We start from the raw sequence: 17104 nt of genomic DNA on the forward strand, positions 1-17104 counted from the left end.
AGTGATGAATCCAGCCCAGATCAAATTTTTATCCTGTGTTCAGTGTCTTCCATATAAGATGGACTTGGGGGTCTTAGTGCATTCCCTTGAGAAGTGGCTTTGAAAGGTTTAACAAGCTGTGGGAGTCTTTCTATCAAATAACTGAATATCTCAGGAGTGTAATTTTGCTCCAGCTAGAGACTTTTTTTGAGTGAATTTAAAAACTCTCTGTCTAAAGGATGTTATTGTCTACTCAGTATAATAGGTATGTTTTAGTGTCACTACCACTTTAGTCCTTTCTGATTGCTCTTTGGTTTATACCGAAGATTTAATGTCCAAGTAGGGCAGAGGTGAAAATGGTGCCCTGATCAAGTCAATAGCCAAAACTCCCCTGGCTCCCATGGACTGGGAATGATGGAGCAACAAAGAAGAGTGGTCTAACATATATAATCAAATACCCATATTTCAAAAACTACATGCAATAATCCTGACTACATAATGGTCTGAAGACCCCAAGTATATAATCAAAGCTGGAAAATACCCTTCCTGCACTCTGCTTTCTTCATGCAGATAAGGTCTATGAGGAGGATAAACTCTGTGGGGGCTGCTAAGGTCCTGATTTTCTACACAGGGGAGCTGCTTCATTGTGATCTGGCTTCTTGTCTGTTCTCCCACTGCATTTACAGCTATAATGGGGTTTATGAGATGACTGTAAAATATTTCTGAATTTACCATTAAAAAAGGGTAAATTTAAGAGCACAGATTTTAAATTTTCCTTTTAAACTTTCAGATAACATCCTCAATATATCTAGGGATTGACTTCAGTTTGGGGCAAGGGATATCTCCAAAGTGTAGTGATATCTTCTTCACCCCCAGTGAATACACTGCAGATCTTTCATGAAAGGAAATTACTTGGCACAACACATTTTATATATATGCAGAAAGCTAAAGCTACAGAGATTTAATCTGAGTTGTAGTTTTATTTTAGTTTAGTGAAATCACTGCAGTGGGCTTTAGCTTTGTTGAAATTAGCCTTTTTCTGTGTTACATTAGTCAGCTGGGGGCAAGTATAAAATAAGGCTCCGAGAAACCAAAATAACAGACACTTCTACAGTTCAACTACAGTGATTTAAAGCATGATTTAAACTGAAATAGTGCAACTTCTGTCTCCAGACAATACCTGTGGTGCTAGAATTTCTTGTCTGTTTTTCCCTCCTTCATTTAATACCTGTCATTGACAGTAATCCTAGAAGAGATTTTCTCATCATCTGCTTCATTCTCCTGTGTATCCAGGCCCTGTCTCTGTGTTGACTGACATTAGACAAAGAAAATCTGTCAGTCCTCAATGTGGGACCCAACCTGTATAAATTCAGCCATCCTAAAGCGCATGTCTAGCTGAAACTGGTTTTCTAAACTCTGTATAATCAGGGTTGGATATTTGCAAGAGATGGTTTATGTCACCTGTTTCAGCTAAGTTAGGATGAGGTGTTGGTCTTTTGCTGTCTGTGTCTGGCCACCTTGGGGAATGGCAGCACAAAGCCTAGCTTTTTTTGAAAAGTTACTACTTTCTGTCCATGCTAATGAAATGGAACTAAGTGGGATGGAGGGTAATATATATTTATAAATATAAATATCAGTCCAGTTTCCTACTCCAACCTTCTCTGTTGCAGGGTGATCTCCAAAGGACAAACATCCAGCTTGATTTTGGAGATGGCATTGCAGTGTCCTATGCCAATTTCAGCCCTGTGGAGGATGGCATCCGGCACGTGTATAAGAGTGCTGGAATCTTCCAGGTGACGGCGTATGCAGAGAACAGCCTGGGCTCAGACACTGCTGTCCTGTTCCTGCATGTGGTCTGTGAGTATTTCCACCTGCCAGGTTCCTTGAGCCAAAATCAGACCTCACTTAAAGTCCCTGCAGCTTCAGTGGGGCCCAGGAATACACGCAAGCCCACATACCCATGCAGCTCATGCTCTTCCAAAGGCCTGGGCTTCTAGGCACTCCTCTAACTTGTTAAACAGACTTTATTGAATGAAGGGAAAGGGTTTTTTAAACACAAGTATATCTCAGCAGTTCTCAGACTTCCAGAGAAAAGTTTAAAAATGTCTCTTGGGCTTCCTGAAAGGGTCAGAGACCAAGCAGCATATGAAACAAAGTCCAAATGTGTATTTTCAGTACATGTCTCATTCCAATTAGATTAGAGGATTAGATTAAACTACTAAATTTTGAGTCACTTATTCAGAATTACAGCATTTACAGTGCTAATTTAATGAAATAGAAGCATTATGCTGAGCGTGCTTCCTGAGATATGAATGTACTGAGGGCTAATGTGCTGCTTTTCACATTTCGCGTGTCTGGCGTGCATCCCTGATGGTTCTGTCCTGTTTGGTAGATCAATGCAATTTCTCTCCAGCTGACACATGAGCAAACTCAAATACAGAGCTCTGAGTTAACTTCCCAAGGCCACAGGAGAGAGCAGAGAGTGTGTAATGCAGGATGAGACCAAAAAGAGCCCAGTTCTTTGATCTACTCTTAGCCTATTAGATCTTCGGTGTTCAGATGCATCCCATCAATTTTGCCCCTAATAGTGATCACAGCCTTCCCTCTTTACCTGTCAGAATGTCTTACATCCTGCCTTTTGCTTGAGCTTTTCTGCTGAAAGGAAGCACATTAGAAATTTCCAAAACTCAAGAACTTTTCCTCTATTTTAATTTCCAGCTCCCTGTATGCAGGAATAAATGTTCCTTGAAGCTTTTATTATGCTCATAATTCCCTCAAAGTCAATCATGGCTGCACTTAACAACCTGTTATTAGAGCATTAACTGTTTTTTCCTTCACCTTGGGCCATTAGCTGACAAAAGTGATGGTTACCTGGTAATAACAAGCAGATTTGTATGGATTATCTGATTTTTCTCAAAGGAACTACTTTTTCATGGTGAAAATTTTACAGCACAATGCAACAAGGGTCAGTTCTTTGGCCTGGTTTTGCTGCTCCATCTTTTTTTACCTCAACCTTCCAGGTCTCTCCTTTGACTTTTATAGCATTCTTAGGTGGAGAATTTATTATCATTATCTCTAGGGAAATATTTTGCAAGCACATTCATGCTAATGCTGAAATAAGATGACACCTCAGTACTAAACTTTTAATATATTTGGAAGTACTGGTCAATATAGGAGGTTTGACCTTGAAGTTCAAATGTACAGGCAAATATGCCTGAGAATCATTCTTACTGTACAGTCACTCTGGTACTGGGATCCTGTACTAAAAAACAAAAGAGACAAAAAGGCTCCTTGGCCTCAAGCAATATTAATTTTCTACCCTGCAGCTTTGTTAGCAGCCAGTTAACTTTTCAGCTTTCTGGAATCTGCTGACAAGCTGCTTAACTTGATATTTAAAGAAAGCAAAGATATTAGTGTTTTTCCTCTTATATGTACTGTCACAAAACATTTAGGTTCTTGCTGTTCTTGCAAACCCAGAGTACTTCTATGGTCAGAGTTCAGGAGTGACTTGCTGGTATAAACCTCTTGGGGAAAAGGGGAAAAAAAGTTTTAAGGTGTCAAAAGCAAGAATAGGGTCCTTTTGTGCTTGGAGCTCTATGTTCCAGTGGTAGAGGAACAGCTCTTGCTTTCCACAATCTTTGTAATCCAAGTAGATGGAGAACTGATTAATGTCCCCATTTCATGCTGAGAGGTAACACAAGAGGATTGTTTCTGTTAAAATCACCAAATTTCCTGCTTCCCAGAATGAATGTGTTACCAAAAAAAAAAAAAAAAAAAAATTCTGACTCTTCTCGTTTTGTCCTTCCCATCTCACAGAGATAGTCTGTCAGTTTGCTGTGTTTTAAAGGTACTACTCAGAAAGTAACACTGTCTGATGGGCAGCAGTTATCAGCTGAAATTCAGCTAAACCAAAGATAAACAAGAAGAAAAACAATGGAAATAGTAGAAGCTTTAAACAAACTACCAAACAAAACCTCAGTATTTTTTGCACCTTTTTTTTTTTTCCCTAGAGAGGATCTGCCTTCTGAATTCAGGGTTTCATGCCCTGGATTTATTCTGGGCATTTGCATTTATTACATACAACTTTGTACTGGTACTTTGTTATTTTTTAAGTCTTTCAGAATCAAGTGCTTCTGACAGTAACATGCTTTGTTATGCCAATGAACACATCCTTCAAGTGGTTCCTGATGTTTTGCTAGGGGCAACTGACTCCCCAAAGACTTCCTGAGGTCAGGCCCAAGTCAAAAACATACCAAGGATTTCCAAAATCATGAGTCTTTATTTTGGAGACCTTTTAAAAAATTGTTTGGGGTATTTAATCAAGTCATAAATGACTCTTATATAACCAGATTTAAGCCATCTTGGCTAAAATTATTTTCTCACAAATCTTAGTAGCTCAGTGGCAATATTTTCAAGGAAAAAACCCTTCTTTCTCACTAGTGTCCTATCCTTATGGCTTTCAATAGCAACTTCACTATATAATGCAGAGAGAGTTCATTGTTTTTCTTTAAAATGCATTTAAAAATTCCTCTCAATGCATTGCTGTCCCTGTCTGAAAATTAGCACTATGGAAAATGTGCATAATGGGGGGAAGAAAGTATTTTCAAATCTGATAATCTTTTTCTGTTCTTCATTGATTGCTGAAATTCTCTTTTATTTCTAAAATATAAATAGACTGTCACTAGACTGTTACTGCTGACATAGGACTTTGATTTATTTAAAGGAAAGATCCTTGCTGTTCACAATTGTGCAGGGAGGATTTAACTCAAAGCCTTTAATAATGAATTCTCTTCCCACAGGTCCAGTGGAGCACGTCCATCTGAGTGTCCCCTTTGTTGCCATCAGAAACAAGGATGTCAACATTACTGCAGTGGTTTGGCCCAGCCAGGCAGGCACACTTACCTACTTCTGGTGGTTTGGCAACAGCACCAAGGTACAGACAGCCTTTGGTTCATTTTTCCTTCCTAAGCTTCTCACAACAGTCAAGGAACTCTCTCAGCCGTAATAAAAACTTCTTGCCTTTGCCTGTTTTGTGTTTTAGATTTTAACTTGGCTGAAGAGGGTTGTCATTATCTGAACTTCAGCCTTTGTGAATTTATTTCCTTCTGACTTGTGTTGTTCTTAAGAACCATTACTTCCTTCATCTGGTTGTTATCAGCCCTACTGAGATTTGAAGACCACTGTTATTACCAGTGTTCACTTGCAACTTAACTGAACTATATGTGGAATAATGCTGGCTTTCAACACAGTGTTTAAAAGCTGCTGGTGTTCAAATAACCGAGGGGGTTTCCATTATGTGCCAGTGTGCAGTACATAATGCTGGATTCCAACACGGTACTTTAAAGCTCTTGGTGTTCAGATAAACAGCTGTATCTAGAATTTCAAGCTGAAGAGTCTGGCTATGTTAGAGAGGGGGATGAGACTTCTTTGTAGTGAATTTTCAAATGATGTGTATTGTAACTGTATGTATTATAAAGAGCTTTTTTAGCAATAGTTAAAATAAGTGAAAATACAAGTTGTCATCATGCTTTCAAATGAAGAGAGCGGGATTGCCTATTAGCTACAGTTTTTACTGTAGACTTTAGGAATGAGACAGGCATTGTTATCCATTCTTACAGTTGTGAAATGTACAGCTGTTAATTTCACAATGTAGTTTCTGCTGTTACTTACAAAAGCAGCTTAAGTCATGTCACTTTTCTACATTTGCAGTTGAAGGTGTGCTCTGAGGTGAGATTGCAGCAGAAAGAAATGGGGATTTTACATGAAATATGGAACTTGAGATAAAAAATAGGCACACAAGTATTTTGTTTTCCCTTTGAAAAGCTGCTTAGTTTTAACCTCTTACCCTAGCTACCAACAACATCAGTAGAGGTGAAATAAAAACAGTAAGTGCTTCTTCTACTGGGATTTTACATCCAATTAGGAAGCTCACTGTAAGAACTTGCTGATTTTTTTGGAAGCATAGTTGAGGCAGTGGAAGAACTTGGGAGCAAAAGCCATTTAGTGTAACTTGGCAAGTAGCTGTGCTGTTGCTGAACTATGGCAATCACCCACATATGCACATCCAGTCCATTGCAAGTACCAGGTAATTCCACATAGTTTATACTGCAGTGAAATACAGGGATGCAAATTAATGTTACAGTTCAGATATTTTTGGCTCAGTGCTCACACGTGGAGAGCCATTGAAGTGCATCAGAGATAATTTAGGTAACTTGATCGTCTGCTTAAGTCCTCCAGTGTAGAGTTTTCCTGCCATTGTTTTTGTCCTTACTGTAGAGGTTGATTGTGAAGAGGACCTTGAAAAAGATTTTTTGAAATAGAAAGCAATCTAGAAAAGGTAGTGCAAAGCAGTGGTGTTTGCTAAAGATTTCCATGCAGTTCTCACAGTGCTTGCTTCTTGGTTGGACGTATGATCTGTTTTATCTTCTAGCTAAAATTTCAGACACATAGGCAGCAGAACGCAAGCAGATGTGCATGTGTTTGGGGTGAGTACTTTGGGTGTAGCTGCACATGGAGTAGCTGATCCTTTGACACCTTGGCATGACTGTACTCATTGCTGAAATATGGAAGAGTAAACGTGGTGCCACTTAGCTGTGTCTGAATCTCAGACCCAGAGCACTCTTCGGTCTTTGCGAAGCTTATCTCCAACTACTTCATGGAATGCTCTGTAACTCTGACAGAAGTATGGCAAGGGATACAGACATAACTGTAACAGCCACCTTTTTTCAGAACAGCTGTCTGTATCACATCAAAATTCCTCCTGGGATGTTTAACGTGTATGTCAGATTCTTCACTGAGCCCACTCATGGTGTTCTGAGTAGAGGTGAAAGATAGGGACACTAAATTAAAGGATGAGGTGTGTAATATTGTGACTGGTATTATTAGATGATATGTTTTAGTTCCATGCTGAGGGATTGCAACTTCTTTTCCTGTTCAGCCTGTAGCCATCTGAGGCAGAACCAGATGTGTCTGATGTCACTGTGCAGTTTCACTCTCTGTGCTGCTGCACAGGAGAATATTGTCTTAGATACAAATGACCTGGCTGAGACTCCTCTACTGCTCTCCCCACCCTGCTGAAACTCCTGTACTGAATTTCTACTGTACTGATTTTTGCAGCATGCCCAAAGGCCAATTTGCTTGGATTAACACAGGTCCAGTTTAATAGATGTATCCAGCTGTCTAATAGGTTTGAGCAAATGAACCTTAAACTACTTGATTTAATTTAGAGTTAGTTTCCAGGTCCTGGTTCTTGAATTAAAATTAAGGAGTTGGCTGAATGTTAAAATTCCATGATGGAGGTGAAATCATCCATGATAATGGAATGTCCAGCATACACATATACAAAAAGAAAAACTTGTAATTTCAAAGGCCAGACTGCATCCTCTTATCTGCTTTTGCACAGAACCACAACCTGTAACCTCCAGGAGGATTGCTGATATCACTGAAGTTTGACAGAGGCCCATTCAGCTTCTCCAGGGTCTGTGTGTATCTCAGTAAATGTTAGCTGGGCCTCCAGGGCTGGCACGAGCTGGTGCCCTTGCACTGTGTGTGCCATGTGATAAGACTCTTTGTTTTTTACTGCTTTTTCAGCTCAGGGATGAGGGGGTCAAAGGAAGGTGGTGTTCTAGAGAGAGAGAAATGTGTTTGCCAGTCTGTCCTGTGCAGGTGGAAATTTTGATTTGGCTGTGAAAATGGCATTTGTGACCACTGTTGTGCAGTCAGGCTGGCAGCATGATGAGATAAACTGTTAGAGCTGGAAGGTGAAAATTTAGAAGTTTTCCTCTGAAAACCAACTGGCAGTGTAGTGAAGGGACAACAGCAAGGGTACAATGGCTTTATCTGTTCTCTTAGACTTCTGTGTGCTTTCGCAATGAAGATTAGTATCACTACTTCCATTTTTGTAGTTTCTCTAAACAAAGAGTTATTTCTGTAGACCAGCTGTCAGATCAGTGGCACTGTGGAGGCTGGACCTTTGATTTTCAGTTGTGGTGGGTTGACCCTCTTTAGACACCAGCTGCCTACTAAAGGCAGTCTATCACTCCCCTCCTCACATTGGCAGGATACATAAAATATAACAAAATCAGGCCACAGTAATGACAGAGAGGTACCACCAATTACTTTTAAAAATAGAACAGCCTTGACTTTATGATATTAGTGTAATTTATTTTCAATCAAATCAGAGTAGTATAATGAGAAATAAACCCAAATCTTAAGACATCGTCCCACATCTCTCCTTTCTCCACAGGCTCAATTTCACTCCTGAATTCTCTGTCTCCTCCTTTGCCAGCAGTGCAGGGAGACAGGGAATGGGGGCTGTGATCAGTTAATCTCATGTTGTCTCTTCCAATGCTTCCTCCTCAGGGGGAAGACACTTCCCACTCTTCCCCTGCTTATGGGAGGGGGTCCCTCCCATGGGAGACACTTTTCCATTGATTTCTTCAATGTGGGCCATTCCCATGGGCTGCTCCAGCGTGGATCCCTTCCACAGCCACATGCAGTCAGCACTGTCAGCAGGAATTATGCCATGCTTTCAGCCTGGTTAGCATAGCTTGCCAGCTTGTGGCTGCAGCTTGCTCACAGACTCACAGCATGGACAGGGCAATGCTGGATGTCCTCCCTCTGACCTGAGCAGTGCTGCTCTGTGAGAGATAAATGGATTTGTGCTCATAAAAGCAAAGGCTGGCCCTGAATCTGAACAATATGGATTGTTTGAAGAAGCATCTGCATCTTTGGTTTATTTTCAATTTGAGGTTGGGTTTTGTACAACAAATAAAGCAGCAGAGCTGGCTGTGTGTGTACAGCCCTGCATTCTACTGCACTAATTCTGCAGTTGCTGGCTATGATCTGCTGAGGAGTCCATACAACAATAGGTTGCAGTTCAGTGGAAGAATATTTCAGGAAACATTTACTGAGAGAAACCTCTGTGGGTGGGACACTGCTCACAGGAGAATATTGTCTTAGACACAAATGACCTGGCTGAGACTCCTCAGTGTTTGGGCCTTAGCAGGACAAGCAAACTGGCAGCACCACACCTGTATCAAGGTCACCACACCTGTATCAAGGAGCAAGGCCGTTGTTGTCTGGTGGATAAATCAGAGCATATTGTGATCCTAAGTTAATCTCACCCTGATTTTGTCATTTGTGTTTGCCTCCTACAGCCCCTCATCACCTTGGAGAGCAGCATCTCGTACATGTTCACTGTGGAGGGGATGAACACTGTCACCGTGCAGGTTGCTGGGGGCAACACCCTCATCCAGGACACCAAGGAGGTCGCAGTGCATGGTACCCTCAGCCTTTTGCTGTCACATCTCGGGGGGGTGAAGGGCAGACAGTCACTGCTGATCCAGAATGAACTCTAGGAACTTGATAATGCCTGGAGGAACCTCTAAAGACAAACCTCTGATGACAGAGTAGCTCAGATGTGTCATGATGGCAAAATATAGAAGTGAACAGAATGAGGCAGCTAATGAAAATTATAATCTCAGCATTAATAAGGTGGCTGGTGTCTCCTGTGTCTGTTGATCTTTCTGTGCACCCAGAGAGGGAACTCCCAGAAATAAAAAAGGCTTGAACCAGTCTGCCTTCCTTCATCTTCCCAGCTGTGGAAAGAAATAGTCACAGTGCATGTTTAAGGTGGTCTGAATGCAACTGGTGTCTCTATCAGCGACTGTACGAATGACAGGGTCAGGAGGGGTCTGGAAAAGAGGACAGAAATTACTCTATTGTTGGTATCACTGCCCATCTTTCATGTCACAGCTGGAGGTCTGAGTGTGCCCACTGGACTTGCCCATGAATAATGGTTTTGGTATGTTCTTGCCATAGCTGCATGTCATGGGCTTCAAAAAGCACCCTTTGGCAAACAACAGAGCTTGTCCTGTTTGGGGCTTGATAAATCTTGGGTGAAAGGGCTCTCTCAGCAGCTTTGACCAGGACTTCTAGAATAATTTCTGCTCTGGGCCAGTCTTTATTTTTCTTATCCAGTTTTTGGCATTCAGCATTTGAGAACAAGCTTTTCTTTGGACTTCAAGTTTTATTGAGAAGACTGGGTTTCAAATAACTTGGGCTACTTTGAAGCCCAGCACTCTGTGTGTCTTATTTCAGTAATTAAAAACACATTGATGTCCCACTGTATACTCAGATTTAACAACATATATAGCTATATAGGTATTTATTGATTGTCTGACCATGAAATGCAATAGTGTTTAATAATTTGTTAATGTGATTTAGTAATAACTGGACTTGCTATTATAAAATATTAGGAACCTTCTACTTCATAATTTTGAGCACTGTAAAATGCAGTGTTTACTTCTTGGAAATTTCCATGCTTTCACTGGTTTCTGGGATAAACCTGAATCAAATATGTTTGAGTGATACCCACAGGTGATCTTGATCTTTAGCCCCAGTAGGTCCCACAGAGAGCTCCTCACTCTGTTTTTAAACACCTTGGAAGAAATTTTGCCATTCTGTTTAGAAGAGCCAAAGTTTTGGGTTCTATCACAAAGAGAAATCAACCTATTTGGATCCAATCCAAATAGTTCTATCCAGTGCTGTGCTGCAGACTGACCTGGTCTAGGACAGGAGTCCTTCCAGCCCCTCAGTCTGGTGATGAGTTCAAGTCTGAGTACATAAACAAGTGATGCCTTTAGTAAACATGTCTTCTGATAAACTTGTATCCTAATCTGTGTCCTGAGCCAGGTGATTATGGGTCTAGGCATGGATTTCTGATGTTATCAGTGGAGGAGATGTAATCAGGTATATTCTTAATTTGAGATTAACAGAAAAGAATTTGCTCAAAAAATAAATTGGACACGGTACTAAGGGGTCAAAAGTCAAAGACTTTATATATCTGACTCTGGGTGAAACCTTCAGAACCTGAGAGACTTTCCTTGTGCTCTTTGATACTTGTTTTATTTAAAAAATATATTGCACCATCTAAAAAGAAATAACAGTTCTTACAAAAGATGCCATATAAATGGTATGCTGGCACATCCCTGCTTTTCTGTAGATTTCCTCATTTATACTCTGGCAGGTTTATCTTGATCTAAAACTAGTGCCTTCTAACAAATGATTAATGGTACTTATTTGAAGTGTCTGGAGTTGCTTCAAGGTGAAGCACAGAGCATCTCCAAAATCAGAAAGGAGAATCTTTTACACTGAGAACTTTCATAAGAGTGTGGTTCCCATCCTGAATCTTTGCCTCCCACTGGCCCAAATCCATTGTGCACAGCTGCCATAAGGACTCCAGACTTGGTCTTTGGTCAGATAAACAGGGAGAGCTGGAATTGGAGAAAAATTAAAATAGTTCTGTATTTTAAGTCTAGGAAGCCTTTCTTCCTCCCAGAAATCATTCAGTCAGGACAGAACTTCCAAGTGTTTTGTCAATAGCCATTCCTTGATGAGCCAGTCATTAGCACCACTGGGTTCTGGTTTGCTGGGGAATTAACCATTCCTGGTTTCCCTCCAGGAGGATAAACAAAAAACATAAGTTACAGCAATTGTTTGCTCTGCAATTGTACAGACAGGCCTGCCAAATTTCAGCAAGGTGCTGCCTTATTTCCTGGTCAACCTTCTTGTGAGCAAAATCTGAAGTTGAGTGACAAAATTACAAAGCCCAAAGGCATCAGGAAGGCATCTTCTCACCTCTCTCATTCTTGGTTCTGTTTCTCCGGGGAAAGCCAGAAATTTCCAATAGGTCAAAAGGTTCTTTATAGGTACCATTATAAGCATTCTTTCCTTGCAAGCTCTCTGTCCTGCTTAGTGTTAGCCAGCCTTTTTCTTCCTTCATTCTTTTCTCACTCACTTGCTGAAGATAGCTATGGTCCTACTGTTGTCTTCTGCACCCTTGTCTGTACCCTAAACAATGTGTCAATTGCACATTTGATCTTCTCATAAATTCTTTTTCTATTCCAGAGTATTTCCAATCTCAGCTCCTGTCATTTTCTCCCAACTTGGACTACCATAACCCTGACATCCCTGAATGGAGACAAGATGTTGGCAAAGTCATCAAGAGAGCACTGGCACAGGTGAGCATCTGTTTCCTTGTCTATATTAACATTGACTAGGCTGTTAAAACATGGACTTTTTTGACATGCTAGTTTAAAAGAATGGGTAAGTACAGCAGTGATGACACTGTCATTAAAAATCAATAAAAAGCTTCTTAATATGCTGGATCTTTTTACAAAGCCAATCTGCATTGCTGATTTTGTGGAAATATTACAATTACTTTTATTAATATTTCTGTGTGCTTTTCAGATTTTAATATCCCTGAGGATTTTGCAAATTCTAGATTGTAATACTATCATCATTATCCTTATTTTTCCAAGTTGATATGACAGTATGTACTATTTTCTAGTCCAAATATTTGGCTAGTGTTAGTGTGTGTTGTTAAACAGCTGATCCACTTCATCCCAGAATACAGACATTGTAGTATTCTGAATGCACGAGGAAGATATTTTTATCTCTTCCTGATAATCAGGAGTTTCACATGCAGCTAAGTGTAGCAACTGGTGAACATTTTGAAGCTCTACTCCCTTTCCAACTGGGGCAAAAAATGAGGATTCAGAAGGAGAGTAAACTTACCTTTAAAATACAGTATAAAGAGAAACTTCTGTAGTTGGAAGATACTGAATCTTCCTTTGGGATTAATTAGAATATGTAAACTAGTACTCATATTCTTTCAGGAAAGGGGACAGAATAACTTAGGATATCAAATAGTCAGGGACTTTAGTTTTGTGTGAAATTAGGAGCTAGATTTAGACAAGCTTTTGTGGGTTTGTCATTTTGCCAAAAATGTATCTCGTTGGGTTTTTTTTTGCTTTAGCTACAGCTGTTCTTAGAAATGGAGGCTGATTATTTTAACTGGGAAAGTACATTCCTGCTCAGCTTTCCTCATCTGCAGCCCACTCAAAATTCACAGGTTGTAAGAGTTTCCTTTGTTGTTTTTCCATCCTGAAAAACTGCTAAGTTTATTTTTTGAAACTCTTTTTCCCTTTTACTATAGTAAAAGAGTCAAGCTTGCAAGCCAAAATGAATTAATTAGCTTGTAACTGTGAATAGCTACAGAACAGTAGAAATCTGGTAGAAGTGCTCCCACCAGGAATGGGCTGCCCCATTGGTACATTTCAGTTCTGGAGTGAGGTGGGATGGGACCAGGGAGATAATGGAGCTAAGGAACCTCATGGAGCAGAGCATTTCTGAGGCAGGGGAGGCTTCCTGCCCTGCTGAACACACATGGCTTGGGTTTGGGAAGAGAGGGAGGCAGCCTCAGTGGGCAGGTCTTGCTGTGAGAGCCTTGGTTCAGCAAACTGAGCAGCTCCTAGCACAGCCCTCCTGGTCAGCCCCAGCAGTAAAGTCTCCCCCTGGGGACATTGCTATTCATGTATGACCAATGTAACCTGATAGTAGAAGGGGATTGCAGGCACTTTTCTTCATAGTGTCCCTGGTAGTTGCACATTTACCAGTGGTCGCCCTGACACAAACTCTCTGGATCTGGCTTTGGTCAGTTAATCTTTGTAGCAAGGAGGACTTACTTGGAACATCCAGACCTGGAGACATGCTAGGTTTGGACTTTGAGCTGAGATCTTTGGGTGCAGGGGTATTGTCAAGTCTACATTCACTTCTAGAAAGGAAGTAGAGTGCATCTTTAGCAGAAGCTCAGTTTCTGACCCACCACATCGGCAGAACAGCTCGTTAGGACCACAACACCTACAGTGAAACAAATAACAATTTGATGGGAACACCATTTTTGAAAGTCAATGGAAACATAAGTAACAAAATAGCAGCTACAGACCTCTTTTTACTTTTCTTCTAGGTGACTGGTATTCCTGATGAACAGATCCTGGTAGCTGTGTTCCCTGGGCTGCCTACTTCTGCTGAACTCTTCATACTGCCCCACAAAAACACAACTGAGAGGAGGAAAAGCAGTGAGGCTGATCTGGAGCAAGTAAGGAAAGAAGGATTCATGGAACATTTATTCTTGTCATATTCTTTGCAGATGGGCTCCTGAAGCTGCACAGCGTTGGAAGTACTTACAATAAGTGTGGTGGAAATGGATGCATCTGGGATTGTGGCAGTATAGTTTATGGCATTAAAGAAAATGATTTTCAGAGGAAAACCAGGATTTTCTAATACCTCACTGAGATATGTCACAGTCTACTACTAGCAGAGATTCTTCCTAAATCAGTGGAGTGTCCTTTTTACAGTAGTTATGGCCAAAGGAACCTTGAATATGTACTCCCTCTACTCTCAGGAGGAATGCTAATAAAGGGAGGCCAAAACAGCAAGATAATATACTGAGGTTTACTAAAAATAAATCAGACTCTTCAGCTCATAGATCACCACAACAAGACCTGTGGTTTTTTGTTTTTTTTTTTCTGCAGCAGTGAACGGCCTGTGCAAACTATATTTGGAAGTTACAATATCCATCCATTTAGATAAATAGGTAATTACAGTGATGTATAGCAACAGTGATATGCAGGCAAGGAAAGAACAACAGCACTAGGCTGCTGGAGCTTTCATGTTAGAATTACCAAGTGATTAAATCAGGTCTATAAAAGCAAAGGAGTGAAGTACTGCTGGAAAGGCTGCTTGGCACTAGCTAATATTCTTGTATGCAATATTTTTACAGCATGCAAACTATGTGTGAGCCCATTGCCAAATAACTCTTCTAAGTTTGGATCAAATATTAAATTATTCAGAGGACTGTGAATTCAGTGGAAATTCTTGTCACCCACTGAGTAAAGTCAGTCCCTACAGAGTAGTTCCTTTGTCCTAGGAAGTTATCAAAGCTGGTCTCTTAAATTGATGGTGGTCGGTATGTAGGAAAGATTAACTGAGGTGGGAAGGTTTGAAAGGGTTTTTGGAGGAATGGTCTTGGAGTAATTTCTGAACTGTACAGTAGGATCTACAAGTATTAAAACTCCTTCTGGCCAAGCTGTTGTGTCAATATTTCATGTATCAGTGTTATGCTGACATCTCAATTAGATTTCTGACTAATTGACTATAAGGCCCAAAGCTCTAGTGCTCTAATTTTAGTTGACAGTCTACTCAGTTGTACTTTGGCACTTGTTGTTGCCTTCTGCTTGAGGAGCTCTGCCTGGAGAGTAGGTCATTAGAACTCCTCATTAGCTGAGCCCTGTCCATCAGAACTGCTCTGTGGAGATCAGGCATTAACAAACTGAGGCTCTGGGGTGATGTGCTGAGTATGTGCTCTGGGGCAACCAAATAACACATCAGAGCTGGCTTGCTGATCTCCCAGCTTAGCAATTCCAGTATATCCACTCCAAGGCCCCTTTTCTAAGTGAAGGACACATATGGCAAATTTTCCATTGACCTAAACTGGATTATTTCCTCCCCAACAGCCTATTTAAATAGAAGCTACATGACAGGATCATTGGGAAGAAAGAAATCTAGGTCTGGACTGCCTAATTTAGTTTCATTATCCACCAATGAAAAGCCAATATGTCAGTGATTTACAAACACATTTGATTGAACTCAAAGGATATTATGGAAGGTGGAAAGGTCCTTAGTTATTTTCCCTCTTCCCATAGCCTCCAAAAAAGAACAAAATTGCAAACCTTCTAGGTTTCCTTCCCAGGAGAGATATAATAACATACAATGAGAATCTCATAAGTTCTGTAAGGGAGACTTGCATGCAATGACAGCTCCTCCTAAAGCACATGTGCATTTCTCTCCAATTCCTCAGGCCCTGCTGAAGCCAGTAAGAGATGTCAGTCACTATTAATGGGCTTTTTGTATTCCCAAATGTTCTCCAGACTTTGCAATCTTCTGTAGTTTAACTGTGGTATCTCTTCTTATTTAATCAGGTGGTAGAAATCCTTTTTAATGCTCTCAACCAGAACCTGGTCCAGTTTGAACTGAAGCCTGGAGTTGAAGTGGTTGTGTATGTCACTCAGTTAACATTAGGTGAGTGTGGAGTCAAAGGCACAGCTGTGGTTCTCCTGAGGTTTCAGGCAGCTCCAGGAGAATCAGTCTACATCAGAGCACTCACAGTTTGGCATGTGGCACGGGGCTATGTGACAACTGAGACATTTTGGTAGAAGCAGGAAGTGTTAAAACAAACCCATGAGGGGCATCTTCATGCTCCAGTTTGTACAAGTATAAAAAGTACCTTGTAAGAGTTCCCTGTGGCTTAATTAACAAGTGGATTGGTGTTTTTCAAGTGTTTTAGAAAACCAGGTGAATGGTGTTCTATTAAGTCCTTATTGAGCACCTGTGGAATGCAGTGGGATATTACTAAGTTCCATGGATGTTGGATCAAATCCTTATAGCAAAGGCTTGTTACTATTATGACTAGCTAGGAAGCTTTAAAGGGGCAAAGCAATCAGGAAAAGATTGAGACCTCTTACAGGGAAGATGTGCCTGAATATTGACTTCCAAAAATTAGAACTTAAATTTCAACACTACCTATCTATCTCCATTTTTGTACAAAGTAACAAAGAGTCCACTTTAGCTTTGTCAATCCCTTTAAACCAGTCTAGTGTGAAGGTCTCAGCTATTGATGAAACAGTGATGGTTACAAAGAAGGTGATGGATTTATTTTTGCCCTTACTTTTTATGACTATCCTTGCAATTGTCTGAAATGTGGAATCTTGTGCAAGTGCCCTTGCTGATAGCCTCTCTGAAAGATTGGAATTCATACCCCACAATAATGCACTTCAGCTGCTTCTCAGAGAGCCAAGAGCTGGGCTAAATCATGGCTCATGACCTTTCCTACAGGTAATGCCTTTTTACCTTCACTCTCTGACTGCTCCTTTGGAATGTGAGTCAGATGCTAAATTGATAAATTTGCAAAACTGGAATGTGATACAATGTCTGAGGTCTCCAGGTGGCTGGAATTCTCAAGAATCTGGCTTGGTTCCAGCAATGCCCTGCATTTAAATTATGTTTTGCAGCTATTCTTGCCCCCTCTCCAGTGCAGGTGCTGCATTTGTTTCATGACCATTTCCACAGTGTTTTGACTTGGGTGAAATGACAGTCTTTCCCACAGAAGAGTCAGAAGTATTAGCAGCAGAATATTGGCAGGACCAGACTGTTAGGTGTGGAAATTTGACAGTGAATTCAGAACTGACTCTATTTACATGACTTTGTCCCTATCTTCAGGGTG

At 40.7% G+C, this 17104-nt stretch overlaps 1 protein-coding gene across 1 annotated transcript in view; it reads left to right on the forward strand.

Moving 5' to 3' along the window:
• Positions 1–17104, forward strand: part of SORCS3 (sortilin related VPS10 domain containing receptor 3) — a 267756-nt gene that overhangs the window by 240551 nt on the left and 10101 nt on the right. Inside the window, exons 19-24 of the mRNA XM_021536263.3 lie at positions 1650–1836; positions 4779–4912; positions 9138–9261; positions 11890–12002; positions 13790–13921; positions 15804–15903. Coding sequence (XP_021391938.2) covers positions 1650–1836; positions 4779–4912; positions 9138–9261; positions 11890–12002; positions 13790–13921; positions 15804–15903 — 790 coding nt within the window. The remainder of the gene's footprint in view (positions 1–1649; positions 1837–4778; positions 4913–9137; positions 9262–11889; positions 12003–13789; positions 13922–15803; positions 15904–17104) is intronic.

This window comes from Lonchura striata, chromosome 7 (genome assembly GCF_046129695.1).
Source record: "Lonchura striata isolate bLonStr1 chromosome 7, bLonStr1.mat, whole genome shotgun sequence".
Lineage (NCBI taxonomy): Eukaryota > Metazoa > Chordata > Aves > Passeriformes > Estrildidae > Lonchura > Lonchura striata.